The sequence below is a fragment of the Myotis yumanensis genome, unplaced genomic scaffold (genome assembly GCF_028538775.1).
Source record: "Myotis yumanensis isolate MYYU_CA2020_CCGP unplaced genomic scaffold, mMyoYum1.0.hap1 SCAF_10, whole genome shotgun sequence".
Classification (NCBI taxonomy): domain Eukaryota; kingdom Metazoa; phylum Chordata; class Mammalia; order Chiroptera; family Vespertilionidae; genus Myotis; species Myotis yumanensis.
The window spans coordinates 82,689,662-82,715,819 of NW_027223761.1; the positions used below are offsets into that span (position 1 = coordinate 82,689,662).

General features: G+C 47.6%; 1 protein-coding gene across 3 annotated transcripts in view; it reads left to right on the plus strand.

Annotated features, from left to right (window-relative positions):
- The first annotated feature begins 4,017 nt into the window (after positions 1 to 4,017).
- The window catches only part of KMT2A (lysine methyltransferase 2A), a 90,956-nt gene continuing 68,815 nt past the window's right edge, over positions 4,018 to 26,158 (plus strand). For 2 of the 3 annotated variants that reach the window (XM_070426173.1, XM_070426172.1), the window contains exons 1-2: positions 4,018 to 4,440; positions 6,386 to 6,484. In XM_070426173.1, coding sequence (XP_070282274.1) covers positions 4,027 to 4,440; positions 6,386 to 6,484 — 513 coding nt within the window. In that variant the 5' untranslated portion in view covers positions 4,018 to 4,026. The remainder of the gene's footprint in view (positions 4,441 to 6,385; positions 6,485 to 26,158) is intronic. The other variant, XM_070426174.1, reaches the window with a different exon arrangement.

The following is a 26,158-nucleotide window of genomic DNA, read 5'->3' on the forward strand; positions in this document are numbered from 1 at the left end:
TATATAGAAATTTTTTGATATTTGCAACCATAGTAAAACAAAGATTTTTATATATATATATATTTTTTTTTTTTAAAATATATTTTATTGATTTTTTACGGAGAGGAAGGGAGAGAGATAGAGAGTTAGAAACATCGATGAGAGAGAAACATCGATCAGCTGCCTCCTGCACATCTCCCACTGGGAATGTGCCCGCAACCAAGGTACATGCCCTTGACCGGAATCCAACCCAGTTGACACTCTATCCACTGAGCCAAACCGGTTTCAGCAAGATTTATATTTTTGATATTTATTTTATATATTTAAATGCCATTTAACAAAGAAAAATCAACCAAAAAAATGAGTTCGCGCATCACCTCTGACACGCATGTCATAGGTTCGCCATCACTGGAATAGACTATATTAGGTATTCAAGAAAAAGAAATGGAATTAAAATTAAAAAAATAAAGCACATGTAGTTTAAGGTACCTTATGAGTAAGGCACAGAATGTCTTTTTTAAAAAAGTATTCACATTATTGTGTAGCCATCACAACCATCTATAAATTTTTTTTTAACTAACAGGTTTTTAAAATATACATTTTTTAAAATTTCTTTCAGAGAGGAAGGGAGAGGGAGAGATAGAAACATCAGTGATGAGAGCGAGCCCACAACCTGGGCATGTGCCCTTAACTGGAATTGAACCCTGGACCCTTCAGTCTGCAGGCCAACACGCTATCCACTGAGCCAAACTGACTAGGGCTGTCTCTATAACTCTTTTCATTTTGTAAGTCTGAAACTCTATACTCATTAAACAATAACTCTCCAAACTTGCCCTAGCCCCTGGCAACCACCATTACAGTTTCTGCCTCCGTGATTTTGACTACTCTAAGTACCTCATGTAAGTGAAATCACCCAGTATTTGTCTTTTTGTGACTGGTTTATTTCACTTAGCATAATGATCTCAAGGTTCATCCATGTGGTAATATACTGCAGAATTTCTTTCCTTTTAAGGCTGAACTCTTCATTGTATAACACATTTTACTAAGCCATCCATTGGTCAATGGGCACCTGGGTTGCTCCTATGTTTTAACTATTGTGAATCCTGCTGCCATGAACATGGTTGTACAAATACCTCTTTGAGAGCCTGCTTTCAGTTCTGCTGGGCATATACTCAGAAGTGGATTCCTAGATCACATGGTAACTTTATTTTAAATTTTGTGAGGCCCTGCATTACTGCTTGTTTTCCATAGCAGCTGTACCATTTTCCATCTCCACCAACACTCCCAAGCATTCCGATTTCTCCACATCTTCACCAGCTCTTGTTTTGCTTTTTTTTTTTTAAATAAAAATATTTGTATTGATTTCAGAGAGGAAGGGAGAGGAAGAGAGAGAAACATCGATGATGAAAGAGAATCATTGATTGGCTACCTCGTATTGGCCCCACCCTGGGAATGGAGCCCACAACCCTGGCGTGTGCCCTGACCAGAATCAAACTGTGACCTCCTGGTTCATAGGTCAACGCTCAATCCCTGAGCACCCGGCCGGGCTCGTTTTGCTTTTTTGATGGTAGCAATCCTAGTCGGTGTGGCAGCATAGTGTGCCTTTTTGGGGTCAGCAGTATGGTGAATGGATATTGGTGCTAGACCCAATGAGTTTTGGTCCTGCTGCCTATTGTGTGACCTTGGGTGTTACTCTAAGCCTCAGTTTCCCTATCCTTAAAATCAGAATTATCTCAGAGGGTTGGTGAGCACTGAATGCCTATAAACCACTTATGCTGGCAGAACTCAACAAATGTTATTTTTTCTGCCTTAAAAGCAGCAACCATAAACCCAATCCTGATTTGCTCTGGCTCCTTTTGGACTAGTCTAGAGGCAAAAAGACAAACTAGATGACTTCTCAAGTTTTTATGCCTAGAGGACTGAGTCTGGAGATTCACACAATCTCAGGCTTTCTCCCTACTGCCCCCAGACCTGCAGAGCCCCGCCCTGCCCGGCGGAGGTGTGCTGGGAGGAAGGCTACTCAGAGCCTCGCTGGCTGGTTTTCTCAGGGTGCAGGACCGAGAGAAACCCTGTCGACATATTTATATAAGTCCTGCCACTCGGCCCCCTGCCTATTACCTCTGCAGACCGTTATACATATTAAGGGGGGGGGGGGGAGGCAAATACAAAAGAAAAATCAGCGAGAGAGCGAACAATCCGGACGCTGGAGGGAATCCACGTGGTCATCGGTCTGTAACTGATCAGAGCAGCTACCCTGAGGCAAGACCCCCAGCGCCTCACGCCAAACTATTGCAATGGCGAAACCTTCCACAACAGGGTGCTAATGTCCCCCTTAGCGGCGCCTGGGGGCTGCCGTTCAAGAGACTCTGTCACGACCCCCACCCTTTTTGCATCTAGTGAACCAGCGACGTAACCAGAGACTCTGGTTCTGTGCGCGCGCTTTGCAAACCATCTGGGCTCCATTCTGCGCGGTTGCAACGACGATCGATGCGGGAAGAGTTGGGGGGAGTCGGAGCTGGCCGGTCGCCTGCCCTTTCTCTGCCCCCCCACCCCACCGGTCTCTCCGCACGAACATTTCCGTGGTGGAGGGACGCCGGCTTTCAGCACCAGGAGGCCTGGACCTTCTCTGGAGACGCGCGGGGCACCCTCCAGAGGACGCGAGCTGACTGCAACCTGCTCCCCGGCCCTCCCTCTCCTTCCCGAATCCGCCGCCCGGGCTGTAATGTTACAAGCTGTGCGCTGTGCCTGTGCGGGAGTCCAGGGAGGCTGCGTGACCTTCCCGCGAACTCCATCTCAGCTGGGGGGATGGAGGCGGCCCCGGGGCCTGCAGGCTGGGGATCGATCCCCAGCTCAACCTACTCAGGTTCTCGCGGCGCAGACCCCTCCCTCCCGGCTCTGCTTCCCCAGCCTCGCAGGCTTTTAACGCCCAGCTGGAGGCGCCCTCCCCGCTTGCCCGCAATAAGCACACCGGGTGGAGATCCACCCCCGCCCTGACCCCCTCCTCCTCCCCCTCCAAGCCCCGCTCGGAGCTCCCCTCCGCCCCAGGGATCAAAATGCCCGGCCCTCCCCCCTCTTAATCAGAAACGTGCTCGCGGGCCCCCGCGCTCCGCGTGCACACATCAGGGTCCGCTATGCACGCGGCGGCGGCGGAGCCGAGGAAGGGGCGGGGCGCTGCTGCCCGCCCTTCGCTCCGGGCCCCGTTAGCTCCCCAACTTCACTACGTCGTCACACCGCCTCGGTGGCCGGGCACGCCACGGGCACGGGGGATGGCCCCGCTCACTGCAGGGGGCGCGGGAGACGGGGGTCCCCAGCCCCGAGTGCCCAGCAGGGGGAGGCGGCGGGAGCCCGGCCGCTGGCTGCGCGCATTTTGGAGAGAGCGGCGGCAAGGGGAGGGGCTCCTCGCATGATGTTTGTAAAACGCGTGCATTGAAGGCCTGTCGGCCCCGCGCACGAAGGACTGGGAAGCGCTTCTGTTTTGCACGCAGTACAATCGGGGGCCCTTGTCCCGCGGGCGTAAGAGGAGGCCGGCCCAGCCTGAGCCCGCGCCCGGGGCGGAGGCTCGCTGTCCCCGGCCCGTCGGCCGCGCTCTCCTGGAAGCGGCTGGGGCGGGCCGGTCCCCAGCGCCTCCCGGGAACGAGTGTAACCGGCCTGGGGCTCGCAGGCTGAGGCGGCCCGGCTCCCTCCGCCTCCATCCCCGCGCCCCCTCCCCCCCGGAACCCGCGCTCCCGCCGGGGCCTCGCTTCCTCCCCCCTCCCGGCCGGCGCTCCGGAGGGCGGGGCCGCGGTTATCCAGGTTGCGGGGCTGCGGGCAGGCGGGAGGCGGCCCGGGCCTCGGGTGGCGCAGCGGCGGCGCGTCGGGAGCGGAGGCCGGGGCCGGGCATCCAGGTTGCGGGGCGGCGCGCGGGCCCTGCGCTCGGCATGGCGGGCGGCAGCGCGCAGGCGGCGGGGCGGCGCCGGGCGGCGTAGGCAGGTTCCGGGGCCCCGGCCCCCCTCCCCGCCCCCTGTGTTGTCGCCTCTCCCTCTCGCGGCTGCACTTCACGGGGCGAACATGGCGCACAGCTGTCGGTGGCGCTTCCCCGCCCGGCCCGGGACCACCGGGGGCGGCGGCGGCGGGGGGCGCCGGGGCCTGGGGGGCGCCCCGCGCCAGCGTGTGCCGGCCCTGCTGCTTCCCCCCGGGCCCGCGGGCGGCGGCGCTCCCGGGGCGCCCCCCTCCCCCTCGGCCGTGGCGGCGGGAAGCGGCGGGGCCGCGGCTGCAGTGGGAGCGGCCGCCGCCTCGGCAGCCCCCTCGGCGCCCGCCTCGTCCTCGGCGCCGTCATCGTCCGCGGCCCCCGCCGGGCCGGCCCTGCTCCGGGTGGGCCCCGGCTTCGACGCGGCGCTGCAGGTCTCGGCCGCCATCGGCACCAACCTGCGCCGGTTCCGGGCGGTGTTCGGGGAGAGCGGCGGGGGAGGCGGCAGCGGAGAGGTAAGGGGGCGAGGAACCCCGGCCCGGGGTCCCGACCCTCTGCGGGCCTCCCCTCCCCCACCCGGGCCGGGGAGCATCCTGACTCGGGGACCATCCTGACCCGGCCCATGGCCTCCCGTCTCGGGAGCCCCGAACGTGGGTTCCCCGGCGCCCACCCCGGGGTCTGAAGCCATCTGGCCGAGGGCGCGCGCCCCCACCCGCCTGCCCCTGACCCTGGCCCGCATGCCTGGCACGGACCCCTCGCCGGGGCTCCCCATCCCGGGGCTGAACCCCTCCTCCCCTCCCCAGATTACCTCATCCAGCCGGAGTCCTCCCTCCCCCCTCCCTCCCCGGGACCTGCTCCTCCGCCGCCTCCCTCTGGGGCAGATGTTCTGCTCTCGGGGCAGCGCTTCTCATGGGCATCTCTCCGGCGCTGGCCTCATCCGGGCCACGCTCTTCTACCCCGGGGGGCCATGTCCCTCCCCGCACCTCGATTCCCAAAGCCTGCTGAACCCTCCCTGCCGAACCCCCCCTGCCGAACCCTCGCTCCATCCCGGCCCAGGTCCTGCGCTCCCAGCCACTCCCCCTTCCCTCACCTCCACCCCTCACCCTCCTCCCGCCCCCACCCCCCAGCAGGGAACATCCATGCCCCTGCCTCCTGCTCCTGGCCCCCCTTACCGCCCCTCCCCTCCCTCTGCTCGGTGCCGCCTTGCACAGCAGCCCGCTTGCCCGTCTCGCAGAGCTCAGCGCCAGCCGGTGGCAGCAGGGGCTTCTCTGCCTCCGCCCCACGCTGTCCTCCCCTAGAATGAAGGCTTGGTGGCATCTTGGCGGGGAGATAGTCCACTGTCCCCAGGCTCAGAGGAGCGGCTCCTCACCAGCCCCCCGAGAGGAGGCCCCGAGGCAGGCCCTGTGCGGGGAGGTGTTTGGGGGGGCTCCGCAGCCCCTTCCCAGGGGACGCAGCTGCTCCTACCCCACCCCCGGCGCTGCGCTGGGAGCGCGCAGCCTCCGACCTGGCTCCCTCCGGCCTGCTCCTCTCCGACATTTCTTTATTGACCCACCTTTCCCCGGCCAGCCCTGGGCATGGCAGGGGTGGGGGGAGCGGGGTCGGAGTGAGGAGAGGAGATAAGGGACAGGTTTCCTTCAGTGTGCGGTGGTGGTTGGCTTTCGCTGGGGAAGGCGGGGCTGGGAAGCACAGTTATTCCTTAGGAAGACTTGGGGTTCTCCCTCCCAGTCGAGACCCTTGCCCCTTCCCATTAGGACGGGGGTGAGGATAGGGGTGCTTTGATGAGCGCTGCTCAGCCTCCTTCAGCAAAATAGCAAGTTGCCCTGGGAGGGGAAGTTGAGTTCAGGTTCAGCCAGGGCCTTAGGCATTTATTTTCCGTTGGACGCAGGAGGCGGGAGTCAGAGTTGGGCGGGAGGAGAGGATGAGGGAGGCTAGGAAGAAGGGCAGTTGCTAGGGGCTCACGCGAAGGAGGGCATGGGGTTCTGCTCCGAGTGCTTTTGATTGAAACAGAAAGGGAAAGATAACCAGGCATTTCCTGCGTGCCTGCCGTTGGGGTGCACAGAGGATCCTGGGCAAACCCCCGGCCACGGCTGTGCCCCGCACCCCTTAGATTTCACACAGACCCTGGGGAGGAGATCCCAGGTCTCCCGGCCCCTCCCTCCAAGGAGCTGGCCTTTTCCAGCTGTTAGCCTTCCTGCCTCCTTTTAAAAGTCGTTTCTAAGGCAGCTCGATCCGATCCGGAGGCTGACTGCAGCCCGCCTGGTGATGGAGCGAGGAGGACATGATGGGGGCGTGTTCCTTGCTGTGTGGCTGGCTGCGGCTCCCTCTCCCTGCCTCTCTGCTCTCTCTCCACCTCCTTTCCCAGCCTCCAGAAGGCAGCTGTAGTCAGCAGGGTTGCTTGAGACTATGTTGGATGCTGTAGATGACTATTTTTTTTGAAAGGCCAATTCTGTATTTTTTAAGCTAACAACACAGATCCCATGTAGTTGGAGAACCAAAGGCCTCATACATGACAAAAAGACTGAACCGTTCAGGTTACTTGCATGGAGTTGGTGCTTAAATGTGAGTTGATTTTGCTTTTCTAAAAGATACAGCAGCAAAAAAAAAAAAAAAGACATTTCATTTACCTGCTTATTTTTAAAATGGAGACTTGCCTGGTTATATGTGGAATTTTAGCCCCATGTATATTTGCGTATGTAAGAAAGTCCCTAATAGGAGAAGTTCGTCTATTGTCAGGGGACCCGAGAAGCGTTTTCCTCTGGTTTAGCATGCTTATGTGCTCTGTACAGAAGGATCAAGTTCACATCCCAAATGTTACCACATATTCAAAAACAGGGTTTCACAGTTCCCAAAGACAGCATCTTAAGAGACTGGCGAGAAAGAGCCACCTGGATTCAGGGACCTAATGTCTGGGCACCAGGATATTCCATCTTTGGTCTTTGATGTACCACCTTTCAAGTTTCCGCCCGTGCTCACATCTTCTCACCTACGGCATTGTGCGTCCTGCAGTATCCAGTGAGGGAAGCCTGTTCAGGAATGCAGTTGTTTCAAATAAGTTATTTCATATTAGTAAGGTTTTTTTTTGCCTGAACAGTAGTTGCTACTTCATTCTGAGAAGAGTGGTTAACTGCTTACTCAGACGCCTGTCCTTTTTCTGCTTTGGGCTGAAATGAGCTGTTGTTTCGTGGGTCAGCTTTTCATGTGATAGTTGAGGCGCTCTCGCATGGGTTGGTGGTTTGGATTAGCGCTAACCCATAGTCTGGTTTATTGCTAACCCATCATGCTGATGCTCTTTGACCGGGTTGTCTTCAGTGTAGAAACCAAGCATTTTGTTACAGGGTCTTACAGATCGATGGTGAGGCCGACAGGGGGGGCTGGGAGCTCCCTGGGCAGCACCCCCGCGGAAACCCACGGTGGTTTCCGGATTCGTGCGCAGCTCTGTCCTCTCACTTGGATTCATGAACACGTGGCTTGTGACCCATGAATCAGGATTGTAACTTGGTCACAACAAAACCTAACTTAATACTAAGAGAACAAGTGAGCGGAGGTGGGTAGCAGGGAACAGAACTTCCAGGTCGCTTCCACGGGAGGCTTGTCCTTCGTTGATGCGTGTTCCTAACGTCCCGCCTCCAATCGCTCTCGGTGGCAGCTGCACATGAGTTCTTGAGGGCCACATTCTGTCAGAATGGGATTATTTACAAAAACATAGGTGTTTCTGATCTGTTCTGGCTTTCTGTGTGACAGCTAGGAAGTAGCATTAAAGTTTGATTTTCTTAAAAATATATTTTTATTGATTTCAGAGAAGGGAGGAGAGAGATAGAAACATCAATTAGAATCATTGATCGGCTGCCTCCTTCACACCTCTCCCCTCCCCCACACCAGGGATCGAGCCCACAACCTGGGCATGTGCCCTGACAGGAATCGAACCGTGGCCTCCTGGTTCATAAGTCGATGCTCAACCACTGAGCCATACAGGCCAGGCATAAAGTTTGGTGTTTGTTGAGCACTGTCATGCAGGAATCCCAGAGTCATGTTTTTGGGCCTTTTTTGTCGCCTGCCCAGAGTCAGGGCCCCGCGGCACTGAGGGTTGTCTCAGGTGGTGTTAATGTCACTCTACTCTGCCTTCTACTTCAGTCTGCAGGCCGACGCTCTGCCCATGGAGCCAAACCAGTTAGGGCTTACTCTGCCATCTAAATACATAGGACACATCTCCGCCAGCTGGAATTGGAGCTGTTTTGATATAAACCCCAGAGATGGTTTATCAACAGTGAGTCTGTTTAGTAACTTCATAATTCAATTACTTCCCCTACCACCTCACAAAACATTAAAAGCAAACTTTCCACCCTGCTCATAAAATTCAGCAAAGCTTAATTAGAAATTAGTGGACACCGAATTGCAGTTGTGCCTGATCCATACGCACTCGGAGGAGGGAAGCTGAAGTGCAGGGCGCACGTTGTGTGTGTCTGCTTTCATTTGAGAGAGACTGCGGTGGGCGCTTGGGTTGTGCTTCGGAAAGATGGAGAATTCTGCAACCCTTTCCCTGTTTATCGGCACGTGGGCAAGAGTGGGCGTGGCTCCCCATTGCCCGCGCAGCAAACGCTACGCTACGCAGGGAGAAGGAGAAGGCAGCGAGGACCCTGGGCCGCGGTGGGAGTCAGTGGGCACGGGCTCTCCTCACACTCATCTCGTGCAGTCGCGGGGCCTCAGGCAGTTCACTGATTTTACCCTCGAACTTCTGACCTGTGAAATGAAAAGGTGAGCTTCACATATCAGCTCATCAGTCCTCTTCTACCCCAGTGCTCTGATTGCTTTCTATTATCTTAATTTTTTGGTCAAGTCAGAATTTCTTTTTCTGAGTTTATTTAGAGTCAGAGTCAGGGAGTCTCTCTTTATTTTTTTCTTGTTTTTAAATATACTTTTATTGATTTCAGAGAGGAAGGGAGAGAGAGAGAGAGAAACATCAATGATGAGAATCATTGACCGGCTGTCTCCTACATGCCCCCTACTGGGCATCGAGCCTGCAACTCGGGCATGTGACCTTGATGGGAATCGAACCCGGGACCCTTCAGTCTGCAGGCCAACGTTCTACCCACTGAGCAACACCGGCTAGGTCTTTGGTTATTTTTAATATCAGATTGTACATTTGCCCGTTTAACTGGCATCATTGGGAGGGCAACTATCAACTTGGTAGGAAAGTTTTCTTTGAGTGAACAAAATGTAAGGACTTACCTGTTGGAAAAAGTTCTTTGCTAAAGTTGACTGATTTTAATTATAAGAAAAATGAAGATCAAATTTTAAAAACAATTCATCTGGTGTTTAGAGTCCCTCTTGTTCGGTTAAATCTGTCTTCATGGTTCAGTGTTGTGGATTCATGGTTCGGAGGGGAAGTTATTTTCAGACTTGGTGTTGTGATCCTCTAGACGTGTGAGCTTCTCAATGAAAAGAAGAATCCCGAAACGGATGTATTTGTGAATCCAACGTGATGGCCATCAGGGGGGGCTGTGGTTGTGCTCCGAGAGGTGGTGCTTTGGTTGGTACTGAGCATGGGAAGGTGGTCTTTAGAACATTCCTCTCAATGAGAACCGCGGGAGGTAGTTTACCTTCCATCTAATTACCTTAAGGCACAGGCTCCCTTAGGAAGTCATTATTCACAAAATCATGATTCATCTTCTGCCTGGAAGTTGGGAAAAGAAAATACCCCGGTCCTGACTCAGTTCTCATCTGCCCACTCACCTTGGAGCCCTGTCCATCGAGCTGTGCAGACTCCACACGCACGGCCCTCCAGGCTCTGAGGCTGGAGGGGTGCCTTTGGAGGGGGTGCCCCTGGAGGGGGTGCCTCGGTGCTTTGCTTGCTCCCAGGCATCACATCCTCACTCCATGCCTCTCTTTTGAGACTGTGTTTAATGGTAGGTCTCCTAATTAAGAGCTCTCTGTGCCTGCCCACATTCCCCTAATGTTGGCAGGGAACTTTTTCTAGATTTAACTGAAGCCTTCTTGTCACTTCCCGTTCTTCTGCCTCGGTGGAGAGTCCAGGGCGCAGACCTTTGAGGAGGGGGAAGCTTGGGCCTGTCCCTAGTTTGGGGAGGAGTTGTTCTAGGGTTGCTGGGAGGGAACCTTTTTAATGCATATGTTACTTTCCGGTATTAAGAAAGTCAAATTACTCTGACATGTGGCATCTACATTTTAATAGGATTCTGAACCCTGTAGGCACTAGGAGGAAAGAGGGGGCTAAAGAGTTCATGTTAAAAAGTATTTGTTTGGGTCTTAACCAGGTTGTTTTTAAAGCTTGATAAGTAAAACCTTATCTGGAGTAAATCACAGACTGGTGATTTTTATGGACCGGTAGGTTGTGAAGACAATCAATCAATGAAATATTACTTGCTCCTAAAAATAAATTGTATCAGGTTTTAAAACATAGACTGAATGAAAGTTAACTGAGATTTGAATGAACTTTTTGATTAGAAAATTCTTTGGGAAGTTCTAGAAATTACTGAGTTGGTAATACTGTTGTAGGCTCCAATATTTCTTGGGAAGTTCAGGAATTGGAGAGGCTTCTAGCGTAGGTTCAGAATAGGCAAAAAACATTTTCTGGAAAATGGAGCTTCACTTTAGTTTCTGTTACGTCAGTGCTCAAAACACAGCCTGTCCTTTGGTGGGTCGATGTGCAGCCGCTGGAGGAAACGCACTCTTATTCGGAAAAGGGATCTTCGCCTTCACCTGGGCCCAGACGGTTCATCGATCACATGGAGATGAGAGATGAGGCAGGCAGACAAAGGGCTACTTTTTTGTTCTTGTCATTCACTGGCTGTGAAGAAGGCCGGGGAGAGTGAAGAACAGGAGCTTTATGGCATGCCTCGCAGAGAGCTGGCTGCACCCCTCACCTGAGCGGTGGCTTTATGGCCGCCTCTCATTGCGGGCACTGATGACCGGGGGATGCCCTGGCCCTGTGGGGAGGTGGATTACGTTGGGAATGGAGAGGGAAAAGGGGCCTTTTGTTACTCTTTTCATTTCCCCTCAATCAGGTCTCTTAGAAAGCCCCGAGGAAAGGCACCGACACTTGGACCAGGGAATGACATCCCATAAAATGGTTCTTTATGTTTTTAAAAAGGATGAGCTGCTTTTCTTGACCTATCCAAAGACATCCATACTCCCACTGTTAAATATTTCAAGGAGCTTTGTACCTTGTCAGGTTACACGGCAGGGGAAGCCACCGGGCGGCAGCCTCTGCCAGACATTGGCTTTTCACGACGTTTTGAAGACATTGGAAGGAGAATTTTGGTGTGTGACTTGACGTGGTGTTGGGCGACCTAAATTCCCTCGTACAGAACTTGTCAGAGGCCAGGCTTGGTTTGACTTGTTAGATGTTGGATGTACTACCCTAATGAGTTTTAACAGTTAAAGACAGAAATGTAAGAGTTAGTTGACAGTTTTCTGTGCTCTGTATGAAAATTCCCCTTTCTTTGAAATGAGTAGTTGTTTTTCTTTTTGACAAATAAACGGAAGGGATTTCCCCAGATAGCTTACCTTTCATACTGCTGCAGCAGTGCCTCGTGTGGTCCTGGGTAGGGTTTATTCTACAGACATTGATTTCTGGAGTTGCGGGTTCTCCCATATATTATCTCTGTTTCCTTGCATTTCTGTTTTTGTGTTTGGCAGGGATGTTTGGGCATGGGCTTGTTGATGTCTTTTAGCTAAGAAATGTGAACCTCTAACATGCGAGCTGTTTTAGAGAGCCACCCCTGGCACCCATGCTTCTTACTTTATGGCATTACAGGAATTGGGGCTTTCTGTCTTAAACTAGGAGAGTAATGTTACTTGTGAGGAATGTTTTTGGAGAAAATTTTTTTCATTAAGCTCTCCTTTGTACTATCTCATTTCTTAAAACTGGGGAGAAATTAATCACAAATATCTGTAATATCTATACTGAGAGGAAGGAATATTTACTTGTGCCTATACTCAAATTCTGTTCCTCCATGAGTATTAACGAATTTTTAGATCAAACACAAACGTGCAACATTGTCCCTAGATTATTGCCTTTAATTATAAGCAGTAAAACCATGTGGATAGCATCTCTTTAAGCTTAGTTAATGAGGAAATCCTTTTGTAATCTCTCCAGCTAGGATTTCTTATTTATGCATATATAAATACCTGTGCTAAGGGGGAGACTCATTATCTAATCTGCAATAGTATGAAATAATATGACACTGTGGTCTAATTGAGATCTGTTAAAATCCTGGGCTCTGCATTTAGACGGCCTAGGTTCAGATCCTGGCTCCGCCATTGATTAGTTGAATGACCTTCGGAAAATTTCTTAGCCTCTCCATGCTTCGGTTTCTTCATTTGTAAATTACCAGCAATCATGCTTAGTAAGATTATTGTGAAACTCAGTTGAAATTATGCATGCAAAGTACTTAGCATTTTGCCTGGTGGTAGAAACCCCTCATTATTATTAGGATTCAGAGATTGAAATGACATGAATGCTACAATCTTTTTTTCACCAAGATAACTGGTTTTCATGACTTTGAGGTATACAGATCCTAGTATACCTACTTGAGTGCTATAATCATGACTTTTGAATCTTCTTTTTTTAAAAAAAAAAAAATCCTCACCTGAGGAATTGGAGGATTTTCCTCCATTGATTTCTAGAGAGAGTGGAAGGCAGGGAGGGGGGAGAGAGAGAGAGAGAGAGAGAGAGAGATCCAACGGATGAATTGGTTGCCTCCCGCACATGCCCCTATTGAGGCTGGGGAACCGGCAACCGAGATACGTGCCCTTGAACAGGAAATGAGCCCAGGACCCTTCTGTCCGCAGGCTGACGCTCTAACTACTGAGACAAACCAACTAGGGCTAAAATGTTCTTTCTTATTTTTTAAAAAATGTATATATTTTTATTGATTTCGGAGAGGAAGGGAGAGGGAAAGAGAGATAGAAACATCAGTGATGAGAGAGAATCACTGATCAGCTGCCTCCTGCACACCCCACACTGGGGATCGCCCAGGCATGTGCCCTGACCCAGAATCGAACCGTGACCTCCTGGTTCATAGGTTGATGCTCAACCACCGAGCCACTCAGGTCGGGCTTAGAATGTTCTTGATTTTAGTCCGAGTATTAAGTTCATCAGTAAGCTAGAACCACACTGAAGGCCAGCCATTCATCTTGGTAACTGTACATTGGCGTCCACCTAGAGCATAATTAGAGATAAGGCCAAAAGGGAGGAGAAAGAACGGGACAGTAAATAGGAAGGTGGAACCCTGCGAATACAGAGCCTCCTCGAGGTGCAGAGTTGTCCATCAGGACAGCTGTGTGGGAGTGCTGCTTTGGTCGCTGTAACCAGTGTCCTTATGTTTTGTTTTGTTTTGCTTTTTTATTTTTTTTATTTTTTTATTTTTTTTTTTTTTAAATATATTTTATTGATTTTTTACAGAGAGGAAGGGAGAGGGATAGAGAGTTAGAAACATCGATCAGCCGCCTCCTGCACATCTCCTACTGGGGATGTGCCCGCAACCAAGGTACATGCCCTTGACCGGAATCGAACCTGGGACCTTTCAGTCCGCAGGCCGACGCTCTATCCACTGAGCCAAACCGGTTTCGGCTGTTTTGCTTTTTTAATATATATTTTTAAAATTTCTTTATTGGTTAAGGTATTACAAATGTGTCCTCATCCCCCCATTAACCCCCAACCTTCCCACCCACTCCCCCCCACTCATGCTCTCATCCCCCTGTTGTCCATGTCCATTGGTTTGGCTTATATGCATGCATACAAGTCCCTTGGTTGATCTCTTCCCCTTACCCCGACCCTCCCCTACTTTCCCTCTGGGGATTGATAGTCTGATTGCTGTTTCTCTGTCTTTGGATCTGTCCCTGTTCATCAGTCTATGTGGTTCTCTATGTTCCACTAATGAGTGAGATCATGTGGTATTTATCTTTCTCTGACTGGCTTATTTCACTTAGCATAATGCTCTCCAGTTCCATCCATGCTGTTGCAAATGGCAAGAATTCCTTCTTTTTTACCGCAGCATAGTATTCCATTGTGTAGATGTACCACAGTTTTTAATCCACTCATCTGCTGATGGGCACTTAGGCTGTTTCCAGATTTTAGCTATGGTGAATTGTGCTGCTATGAACATAGGAATATGCTCAAAGTCACTAATCATCCGAGAGATGCAAATCAAAACGACAATGCGGTATCATCTCCCACCTGTCAGAATGGCTATCATCAACAAATCAACAAACAACAAGTGTTGGAGAGGATGTGGAGAAAAAGGAACCCTCGTGCACTGCTGGTGGGAATGCAGACTGGTGCAGCCACTGGGGAGAACAGTATGGAGCTTCCCTCAAAAAACTAAAAATGGAACTCCCATTTGACCCCGCGATCCCACTTCTAGGAATATATCCCAAGAAGCCAGAAACACCAATCAGAAAGGATATATGCACCCCTATGTTCATAGTGCCCTTATGTTTTACAGTTGTGAGGACTTGACGACCCCCTGTAGCAACTCTGAGGCTCTTCAGGGTTTCTGGTCCCCAGGTTTAGACTCATTAGTCTATACTGGGGAACTATTTGACATTTGTTCTCAGGTTTCTGCTTGGAGAGAGTAAGTCTACAGAGATCAGTGCAATTAACAGTGTAATTACGAGGAAATGCTAAGCTGTCGGTTACAATTTCTGGGGGTTGGAACTTAATTTGAGAAAAATAACCACAAATAGAATAGTCAAAAGCATTAACGTTTTTGATTTTTCAATTACAGTTAATATTCACTATTATATTATTATTATTTTTTTAAAATATATTTTTATTGATTTCAGCGAGGAAGGGAGAGGGAGAGATAGAGAGAAACATCAATGATGAGAGAGAATCATTGATCAGCTGCCTCCTGCATGCCCCCTACTGGGGATCGGGCTCGAAACCTGGGCATGTGCCCTTGACGGGAATCGAACCTGGGACCCTTCAGTCCACAGGCTGATGCTCTATCCACTCAGCCAAACCAGCTAGGGCAATATTCACTATTATATTAATTTCAGGTATATAGTGTAGTGGTTAGACATTTGTGTAACTTAAGAAGTGATCCCCACAATAAATCTAGTCCCCCCTCTGACACCGTAAATAGTTATTATTCACGATATTCCCTAAGCTGTGCTGTACACCCCCACAGGTTAAAGTTTAAGAATAACTAGGAGCGGATAGTATGCTTAAGAAGGAAAACACAGTTCTGCTCTCTCTCTCATAAAAAAGGTTTGCTAAAACACTTAATATACTGCCTTTTACAGAGGAAGAAACTGAGGCACAGGCAAGTTAAACAGTTTTCCTTAAGTCATATGGCTAGTAAGCGGCTGAGCTAGACTTCAAATCCAACCTTGTGTTTATTTGAACGCTCATTCATCTTCTCTGTACTGTGCTGTCTTCAATTCCTTTCTCTTCTCACACCGTACAGTCAGTTTCTGAGCTTGTCCCTGATGTTTGTGAGTGTTTATGTAATCTGGCCATGCTTTTCTGTTTTTACTGGCGCACTTTAAATTTCCATGGCTTTTGCATGGATTGTTACCATAATCTGGCTGCTTCCCTTTTCACTGTACACAGTGTTACTCATGGTTTTCTTAAATTCACTTCTGATTATGTCACTTCCCTCTTAAAATCCTTTGACTTCTCACTGAATATAAAATAAGATTTAAAATGATCAGCCCTTCAGAGTCTGGCGGGCCTGCAGTTGTACATTTTGAACATTATCTTTTGAACACACGTTCACATTTATGTGCTTCCATCTTATTGGACTACCAGTCGGTTGTATGGTCTCCACACCTGTGTGTACCTGCTTTACACCTGCTGATGCCTCTTCTGGGCCCTAAGCCTTTCCCATCATGCCCTGCCTCTGGCTCATTTCATTTAGCTTTCATGACTCAGCTCAGATCCACAGATCCCAACTCTATGGAGTTTTTGCAGATACCACTTCTGGTTGGAACTCAACTTCTTATTTCCTGTTTTATTTGCTTGTTTGTTTTTGGCACTTTACGCGTACCCTTAAAGTATTTACTTCAGGATAGTTTTCTTCTTTTTTTTTTTAAAGTTGATTTTTAGAGAGGGAGGAAGGGAAAGAGAGGGAGACATCGGTGTGAGAGGCATTGATTGATATGAGAGACATCGATCAGTTGCCCGAAGGGATCGATCCCCCTCAAACCACAAGCCTGGTGGGTTTTATTGTATCTGTCGTTCCTCCATTAGGTTGTGATTTCTGTAAGACATGGGCCATTTCTAAGTCATTTATGTTGTATATTGTTTACAGTGGTGACATTTCATATAGTTTATCAGTGAATGTTTATTGAATTGGAAATTGATGTCGTTAACAACTTTTGAGAATACATTGCAAGGACATATTAATATAAGCTATAACGTTGTACCAGTCTATTAGCAGGATAATTTTTTTAGTGTGTTTTTAGAGAGACAGGAAGGGAGAGAGGTGGAGAGACAGAAACATTAATGAGAGAGGAACATCATCAGTTGGCTGCCTCCTGCACGCCCCCTACTGGGGATCAAGCCTGCAACCCTAGCATGTGCCCTGACTGGGAACTGAACTGGTGACCTCTTGGTTCCTGGGTCTTCACTTAATAGCTGAGCCACAACGGCCGGGCAGCAGGATAATTTTGAGAAAAAAATGTTTTGTTTTTTATTTTAGAGAGAGCTAAAGAAAATCAATTCGTTGTTCCACTTATTAATGCACTCATTGGTTGCTTCTTGTTGTTCCCTGACCGGGGATCAAACCCGTAACCCTGGCGTATCAGCACAATGCTCCCAACTGAGCTACCAGGCCAAGGCGAGAAATTTTTAAACAATAGTAAACTAACAAGTATCAGAGGAAAGTCTTAAGAGCCATTGTACTGATTGGGGTTTTAAAAGTGATGTCGTGGTGCCCGAATGGGATGGCGCCATCGCTCACAGGTAACCTGGCACTGAGTCTCCTGGAGTGTTGCTTCCATCTCTAGGCTCCTCAGCTTACATGGGGAGGGCACCTCGGAGACGGTTCTGAGGAGACCCCGAAGACGGCTGCGTAATTGGAAGTCAGTCCTGGGAGGATTGGTTGGGAGAATGAAGGTTGAGAGGCAGCTTCATAACTCTTCAAAAAACATGAATGGATCCATCATTAGGAATAGTAACCATGGTAGCTGTAAGGTTCCCAAATTTTACGATCTTCTCTGGAGGTGAATTTTCAAGTACAGTCCTGCCTATATATGTATGATATAAAATGCCCTTTCAAGCTAACTTCTCATTCTGTGAGTCAATAAGTATATTTTTATTCAGATCCTAGAGGGCATGGATCAGGTTTTGTACTTATTGATGTCGACCCAAGGGTCCTTGGGCCTCATTGGCTCCCTAAGAAGTATTTGTTCGAATTGTCCATTTATGGCAATAATGAACTTTCAGTAGTAAATGCTGGAGAAATGCTATGGAATGATTTTATAGGTTTTAGTAAATGGGGCTAGGAGAGAAATCCTAAACATTAGGAGAAACCAGGGAGAACAGTCGGTGTGGTTTCAATATCGGAAACGAGTAAGCACTTGCAGCTTTTACGCCCATTTTCAGGTGTAGTTTAGAAAGATGTGCTTGTAAGGCTCTCACTGCTCGTGGATGCATTATTAGCCAGCGCTTTGTAAACCCTTTCCCATCTGAAGTGCATTTGCTTCCTGTGAATGAGGATTGCCAAGGCCCCTGACCCTTAGCTCCGAGGCTGTGTGGAGGGCTGCGTCACTCAGAATGAAACCTTGAGGAGAGGTTGGGTTGCAGAGCGCATTTCCTGTACAGTCAGACTGAAAACGGAGTTGGGATTATTCATGTAGGTTACCAAAGGTCTGGGCAGACGGCTGTTAAACACCAACTGGTTTCTTACCAACTCTTAGTTCTGAAACCTTGATTGGGTTATTGAAGCTTTAGGACCTTTTAATTTAGTACTGGAATTGTGTACAAATTCCTTCTATTGGTGAATTGATACTTCATTTACTTAAGGTTATTTACATATAATGAGTATTTTCTAAGTTTCATGATAGGAAATGCTGCTCACTCTTAACCAGATAACCTCATACAGTGGAGTTTGAAGGCAAAGCTGGATTGGTACAGGAATTCTGCAAGTGATGGCAGAGTGCAGGGCGGCTGATTCCCTAATTGGAAAATTGGGTGTCCTTTGGGAAACTCCTGGAATTGGGAACATGAAAGATTCATACTTTTTCTATAACTTAATGGCTAGTCATACAGGTGTAATTCAGAAAGCAGAGGATAACTCTTATGATTCTTTATTCTACTTGACGGACTAGTGTTGGAGTAAAAAAAAGAAATACCAGGGACTTGGAAAAAACAGGTTAATGCCCATAATGCAAGCTCCTCAGAACGTGACGGCGAACTTCCAGCTATGATTTGGTAGTCAGAGGAAGTCTGTTGGTTTTTCGAGATATTAAGAACATAGCCCTGGCTGGTGTGGCTCAGTGGATTGAGTGTCCGCCTGCAGACTGAAGGATCCCAGCTTCAATTCCGGTCAAGGGCACATGCCCAGGTTGCGGGCTCAATCCCCAGTGGGGGACGTGCAGGAGGCAGCCAATCCATGATTCTCTCTCATCATTGATGTTTCTATCTCTTTCTCTCTCCTCCTTCCTCTCTAATATAAAAAATAGTAATAATAAATTTTAAAAAGAACATAAAATTTCCCAATTCATACATTGAACATTAATTCCTAAAAAATATTAGGTCAAAATTGTGTTGGCTGACTTGGTAGCTTTGTTTTGTTGGCAAAGGGAATGTTTACTTCTGTCATCTAACTTACCATTGCTCCTTCAGAAAACCGACTCCTGACAGAACCTGTTCACCTGCAGAGGAAAGTGAATTAATTCCTCAGGATTACTCTTGTTGCCGTTGGCCATTCAACAGCTCATCTTCCCAGAAGGAAAGATGCGATCTAAGTTTTGCTCCAAGATAAGAACAGCAAGCTGGGAGGAAAATTAGAAATCTATAGTCGAACTTTGTAGTTGAATGAACATATAGTGCAAAATGAAGTTAGCTCCCTAAAGTTGGCATATGGGGGATTACAACCTCTTATAATAAAAGAGCCATCCCTGAGAACAATGCTGGTGTTTAATTTTCCCGCCTATTCAAGTGGATCTGGGCATTTTTGCTCCTTTCCTATTATACCGAGAAGAAAGCCCTGTGAAGGTGATGCCAGCAGATAGACCAGCGTAGGCTTGGAGCCTAGGAGTCTGCTCACACACCTTTCTTGCTATTTCATTTTGGTTTTTCAGGATCCTGGCAAGTAATGTGGGGCATTGCCAAGAATCTGTGTAGCTTGCTATCTGATGTAATGAGTTTATTTTGCTGTTTCTTTTTCCCAAGACAAATGAGCAGCTTACAGCTACCCCTTCTGAAGCAGGGTGGGCAGAGTACACCTGCCATTTGCTTACCTGTTTGAGCGTCTTTGCTTCTTGTTCTTGTTGAGCTGAAGTGAGGGTGAGGGGCACGTGAGAGTTGCTAGGTAGAATTCAGTTAAATATTTGAAAACACATCATTCTTGTGTGGGTGGAAATTTTACCAACTGTTACTGAAGAACCGTGTTTTGACTTTGTACTGTTTAATCCTAGGTGACTTTTGGGGTTATCATTTCTCAATATCAGGCAGGAATTATATTGAAAACAGTCTAGCCCTACCTGGTGTGGCTCAGTGGATAGAACGTCGGCTTGCAGACTGAAGTGTCCCAGATTCAGTTCCAGTCAAAGGCACATGCCCAGGTTGCAGACTCGATCTCCATTAGGGGCATGCAGGAGGCAGCTGGTCAATGATTCTCTCTCATCATTGATGTTTCTATCTCTCCCTCTCCCTTCCTCTCTGAAATCAATAAAAATATATTTAAAAAATAATAAAACAGTTTAAATCTCTTCCTATCTGTTATGCATTCAAGCAACCATTGTTCTTTTTCATGCACCAATAGCAGAGAATTTGGATTTGGCCTACCCCTGCCGATCTGTTGACAAGACAGATGCTAGTTCAATAACTGCATAACTTTCTTGAGCATTTGGGTTTCAAAACTATCTTGGCTTAAGAAGTTTATCTCTTGGTGTCTGTGTACTTGACAATGCTTGACTATATTATACTTTTCCCTTCTTATAGATTTAACCGCATTATTGTTATATTCCATTTTTTGGAAATGATACAGATGCTACTATATTTTCTTTTAAAACAAATGATGGTCCAGCCGTGTGGCTCAATGGTTGAGCATTAACCTATGAACCAGAAGGTCACTGTTCAATTCCCGGTCAGGGCACATGCCGGTTGCAGGCTTGATCCCCGGTGTGGGGAATGTAGGAGGCAGCCGATCAATGATTCTCTCTCATCACTGATGTTTCTATCTCCTTCTCCCTCTCCATCTCTGAAATCAATAAAAATATATTGTAAAACAAATGATGAAAGAGTGCTTGCAAAGAAGTTGCTCTTCCCCCGAAGTGGCATTCATAGAGGACCAGGTGCCAGGGCATTGGCATTGCCCATGTCCCTTCCCGTGTGGAAATGACTGTGTAGTTTCTTCTCACCAAGCTCATCTTAAAACAGCACGACTGTTGGTCCTAAGGTTATGTATGATGCTTTGCAAGATTCTTTGGGAATCGCATGTTAACAGTCGGTGTTGGGAGCATTTCAGGTAGTGCTCTCATCGACTGCTTTACTGAGTCTTGGGGCAGTGACACCAAGTGTAACGGAGTCAAGATAGATTTCTGTTCTTAAGGTGGTAGCTGTCCCTTCCTTCACAAGGGAACTTAGGTGCCATCATGTCCTCTGCTGCCTTCTGCACTCGCCACTGTGTCTGCATCCCATCCCTGCTCAGCTACTCGGGCTCATCTCTGCACTTACCTCCTCTCTCCCGCATCGGCTTTCTCACAACTGGCTTGGTCTCATCAACATATAAAACTATCTTAATATAATCCTTTTTTAAAGTACATTTTAAAAATAAGTACTTTTATTGATTTCAGAGAGGAAGGGAGAGGGAGTGAGAGATCCAAACATCAATGATGACAGAGAATCATTGGTCGGCTGCCTCCTGCACACCCCACACTGGGGATGGAGCCCACAATTCGGGCATGTGCCCTGACCGGGAATCCAACCCTGACCTCCTGGTTCATAGGTCGACGCTCAGCCACTGAGCCACGCCGGCCAGGCTCTAATCCTTTTTAAACAACCTGACCCCATGTCCTCCTCTAGCTACTACCCACTTTTCTGCAGCTTTTCACAGCAAAACTTCTTGAAAATGCGGTCTCCACGCTCTCACCGCGTATCCTGTCCTCAATCACTCCAGCTGGGCTTTTACCCCCATGACCACTGAGAAATCCCTCACCAAAGCCCTCAGGGGCCTCTCTCTGGCCACACTGAGTCCATCATTCTCAGTTCTCGTCCTAGCAAACCCTTGGGCAGCGTTCGAACCAGCTTCTTGAAAGTCTTTTCTTGGGTTCTGTGACACTGCACTTAACCTGCGTTTCTTCTCCACTCGGTTACTGATGCCCAGTGTTCTGTATGGCTCCCCCTGCTTCTCCAGAGGGTGGAGGCACGCTCTCGCTGGGTGGTCTCCGGGTCTCATCTCCGTGCCCAGGACTGTCACTCTGTCTGTCTCTGGTCCCACGCTTGTGTAACCACCTGCCTGCTTGACATTTCCGTTTGGCTAATAATGGCAATGGTCAGCATTTATCCAGTATTTATCGTGGGCCAGCAGTATTTTGAGTCCTTCACACGGGTTATTTCACCTGATCTTGACCGCCCTCTGAGGTGGCCACTGTCTCCCCAGGCAGGGGGACAGGTATGCCGCAAAGCACCTGAAGATCCAATAGGCGTCTCAGACTTCGCATGCTCACAAAGTCTTGTTTGCGGCTCGCTCCTCGCTGTGGAATGACTGTGCTACTTACCCAGTTGCTCAGCAGGAAATGTAAGAGTTATCCTTGATTTCTCTTTTATTCATATTCCGGATAACCCATCAGCAGAGTGCTTCCACATGACCTCCAGAATACCAGAAACGCAGCTTCTCCTCAGTTCTGCCCCAGCCCCCACACGTAGCCATCACAATCGCTTGGCTACTGGGGCATCTCCTCGCTTGTGTTCTCACCGCACTAACGGCTGTTCTTCACGCAACTTTGTACGCCAAGAGTGAATCACCCCCTTTGCCATCCTTCGAAAGTTAAATGAGGTTTTGTTTTTTCTGCAGTGGCTGTCCTGACCCTTTTTCCTTAACCAGGGTAGATAGCTCTCTGCTGTGCTTCTATACCCGTCCCTCTAGCATCGCGGGCATCACACTGTGTAACAAATATAATTTATTCACCTGTTGTTGATAGACTACCAGGTCCTTAAAGGCAGAAATTGCCTTTTATCTGTTTATCCCTGCACCCTGAGATGGAGCACATACACTGTCAATGAATGAATGGGTCTGGTCTGTCCTCCAAGCCTGAGCATGCTCTGTATGCAGTCTTAAAAGGACAGCCACATTGTCTAATTCTTTGGAGCCCATAGTATATCCTACTACAGTGCTGTTACCACAGTAGGTACTTAATGTTTTTTAAAGTTATGGATTGCTTTTTCTTTATTTTCATTTTACAAACTTCTATTGAGTGCCAACTTTGTGCTGAATACTAGGAATACAAAGATGAGTAAGTGAAACTGCGTGCCTCGGAGAGGGAACATTCTAGAGGACACAGACGTGAACACATTTTTAATCCCCTGTGCTAATTAAGTATTAGTAATTGTGTGTGTACTATTATGTCTTTAAAATGCAACCTCAAGACCATGGTCTTTTAGAGCTTGTAGCAATAGAGACAAAGGGAAATATGCCAGCAGAGGTGAACTGGAGTAAATTCCCAAAGGAGAGGGGTTCCTTTTTCTTTTTTAAAAAAATATTTGTATTGATTTCAGAGAGAAAGGAGAGGGAGAGAGAGAAACATCAATGATGAGAGAGAATCATTGATTGGCTGCCTCCTGCACGCCCCTTGCTGGGGATCGAGCCCTTGAGGAGAATCGAACCCTGACCTCTGGGTTCATAGGTCGACCCTCAATCGCTGAGCCGCCGCCACGCTCTCTTTCTTCACTGGAGCCGCTGAGATGACACTGTCTGCATGTTTCTTCATCTTTGGTCGTCCTCAGTAATCTCAGTTCTCCTGTGACCTCCTCATGTGGTGACACCATATATGATGATACCAAATTAGAAGTCTCCAGAACAAAGAGTTTTAAACAGTATCAGGGTGGTTTTGATACTTCACTGTGTGGTTATTGATGTTACTTTCAGTTGGTTGATCAATAAACCTTTATAGTTGAAGAAATTTGATTTTTTCAAACTCTTAAGAGGGAACAGGATGCCGGGAGGGTGCCCAAGGGCGTGGTGGAGCTGCCCGTGTGGCCAGGGCTCTGAGAGCTGCCAAGTCTCTTGTTAAAACAGAAGGAAGGGTGTGAGCAGGTGCCCCAGGCCTTTTTAGACCTGAGGCCAGAGCAGTGGAGCTCATGGAACAGAAGTTTCCAAGTAGCTCTGGGTTCCGCCCTCACGGGACAGGCGAGGAGCGCTAGGTGCGTGAGTTTTGCTCTCACTACGGTACATTGGGAAGAATGTTTGGAAAGAACCGAAATCGATGTGGTTGGGTGTAGGGAGAAAAAGGCATTGAGGTCTAGCAGGTCACTGGTATTCTTAGAAACTGTGTCACACCTGATCACTGCCTTTGATCTAGATCGCGATGACCTAAACTCTGCTTTCTAATGCTGCAGAGGTGCCTACTGAACAGACTGAGTGATGGAGATAGTGCCATTCTTAGGAAGAATTTTGAAATTTGTTGACTATTTCTCCACAAACCATAGGAGGAAGAATGAACTCTTCCAAGATTTAAACAAATTTTAAATTCCAGAATATGGATAACATAGTACTTTATCTTTCACTGACATTTAAAAAAAATTTTTTTGTATTAATTTTTAGAGAGGAAAAGAACATTGATGGGAGAGCCGAACATCAGTCGGCTGCCTTCTGCGTGCCCCCCCTACAGGGGATCAAGCTCGAAACCCCTGGCATGTGCCCTGACCCAACAGGAATCCAACCTGCCACCTGTCAGTGCACAGGATATCACCCAACCCACTGAGCCACACGGGCCAGGGCATTGTCCCCGACATCCTACTGCCACTTGGCTGTGAACGAAGGCCGAGACTGTCCCAGGCCTGCTTGCCTTCTGTGCTTATTGGGAGCAGGAGCCGTGTCTTACTCATCTCTGCATGTGGCACGGATGGCATCACTGTCCCACTGACAGATTCTGAATGGTTTTTGAGTGAATGAACAAGTAAAAGAAATAGTGCTTATTTGAAAAGTTGACTAGTGGTACATAATTTTTTTTAAACACAGAATTGTATGTATTTTTCTAAAACATCTTCATTATATTGCCCGGCCGGCATGGCTCAGGGGTTGAGCATCAACCTATGAACCAGGAGGTCACCAGTTCGATTCCCGGTCAGGGCACCTGCCTGGGCTGCAGGCTCCATCCCCAGTGTGGGGCGGGCAGGAGGAGCTGATCGATGATTCTTTCTCATCATGGATGTTTCTTGCTCTCCTCCCTTCCTCTCTGAAATCAATAAAAATATATTTTTAAAAAATAAAAATAACATAAAATGTCTTCATTATATTTTATGTGTAAACATTATCTTTAATAATTATTTTGGGTTCACTTATGTTTAGTGGAAAAATATTCCTATTGCTTCATCACTTACAAATATAACCAGCTATTAAAGAATTAAAATTTTGCATTAAAATATAAATTATCAAACTTTAAGATACTTGTGAATGACGTAGAATTTACAAATAAAGGTATGTTTAGAAACTCTCAAATAACTGGTTGCCCTAGAGTTAGAGATAGGAGTAATAAAGAAATTCTATACATTTATTGTTTATGTAATTAGATTTCACTTAGGATGTGACATTAGTTTAATTGCGTTCTTTAACATTTTTTATTTTTAAATTACAGTTGCTGTACAGTATTATATTAGTTTCAGGTATACAACTGTGTGATTAGACATTTATATAACTTACAAAGTGATGACCCCGCCGAATCTGGTTTCCATCTGACACCATAGAGTTATCACAGTATTATTAACTATGTTCTCTGTGCTGTAGTTTAGATCCCTGTGCCTGTTTGTTTTTTGGGGCGGGATGACATTAGGTTTCAGGGATACAGTTCTGTAATATATCATCTGTATATTGTGTGCTCACCATCTCAGGTCAAATCTCCTCCCATCACCATTTATCCACCTGTTAGTCTCTCCTATCTTCCCCACCCCCTTTACCAGACTGTTGTCTGTCTGTGAGGTTGTGTATTTGTTTGTTTACTTGGGGTTTTTTTTGTTTTTTGTTCGTTTTTTTTTGCTTAATCCCTTCACCTTTTTCACTCAGCACGCCTCCCCTATGACAGCAGTCAGTCCTTTCTCTTTATGAGTCTGTTTCTGTTTTGCTTTGTTTTTGTTTCTTAGATTCCACATATAAGTGAAATTCTGTGGTATTTGTCTTTCTCTGACTGGCTTATTTCTCTTAGCATAATACTCTCCAGGTCCATCAACACTGTCAGAAAGGGTAAGATTCCCTTTTTTACGGCCAAGCAGTATTCCATTGTGTAAATGTACCACCCATGACTGTTCTGGCACTGCCAACGTGCACTTCTCAATTCCTTCACTTTTTCCCCACATTCCCTCAACCCTCTCCTGTCTGGCAACCATCAAAATGTTCTTTGTATCTGTGAGTCTGTTTCTGTTCTACTTGTTCATTTCTTTTGTTTTTGTTTTTTTTAGGTTCCACATATCAGTGAACTCATCTGGCATTTGTCTTTCTCTGACTTAGTTCAATCAGTACTATACCCTGTTGGTCCAGCTATATTGTTGCCGATGGCAAGATTCATTCTTTTTCATGCCCGAGTCATATTCCATTGTATATATGCACCACTTCTTTGCCCATCCATCTATTGATGGGCACTGAAGTCCCTATTGTAAATAATGCTGCAGTGAACATATGGATGGACATGTCTTTCAATTGAGTGTTTTGGTTTCTTCGGATAAATACCCAAAAGTAGAATTGCTGGATCCTTTGTCTCCTGTTATAGCCTTTGTTTTAAAGTCTATTTTGTCTGGTATAAGTACTGCTACCCCAGCATTTGTTTGTTTGTTTGTTTCCATTTTCATGAAATATTTTTTCCCCATCCTTTTCTTTCAGTCTGTTTGTGTCT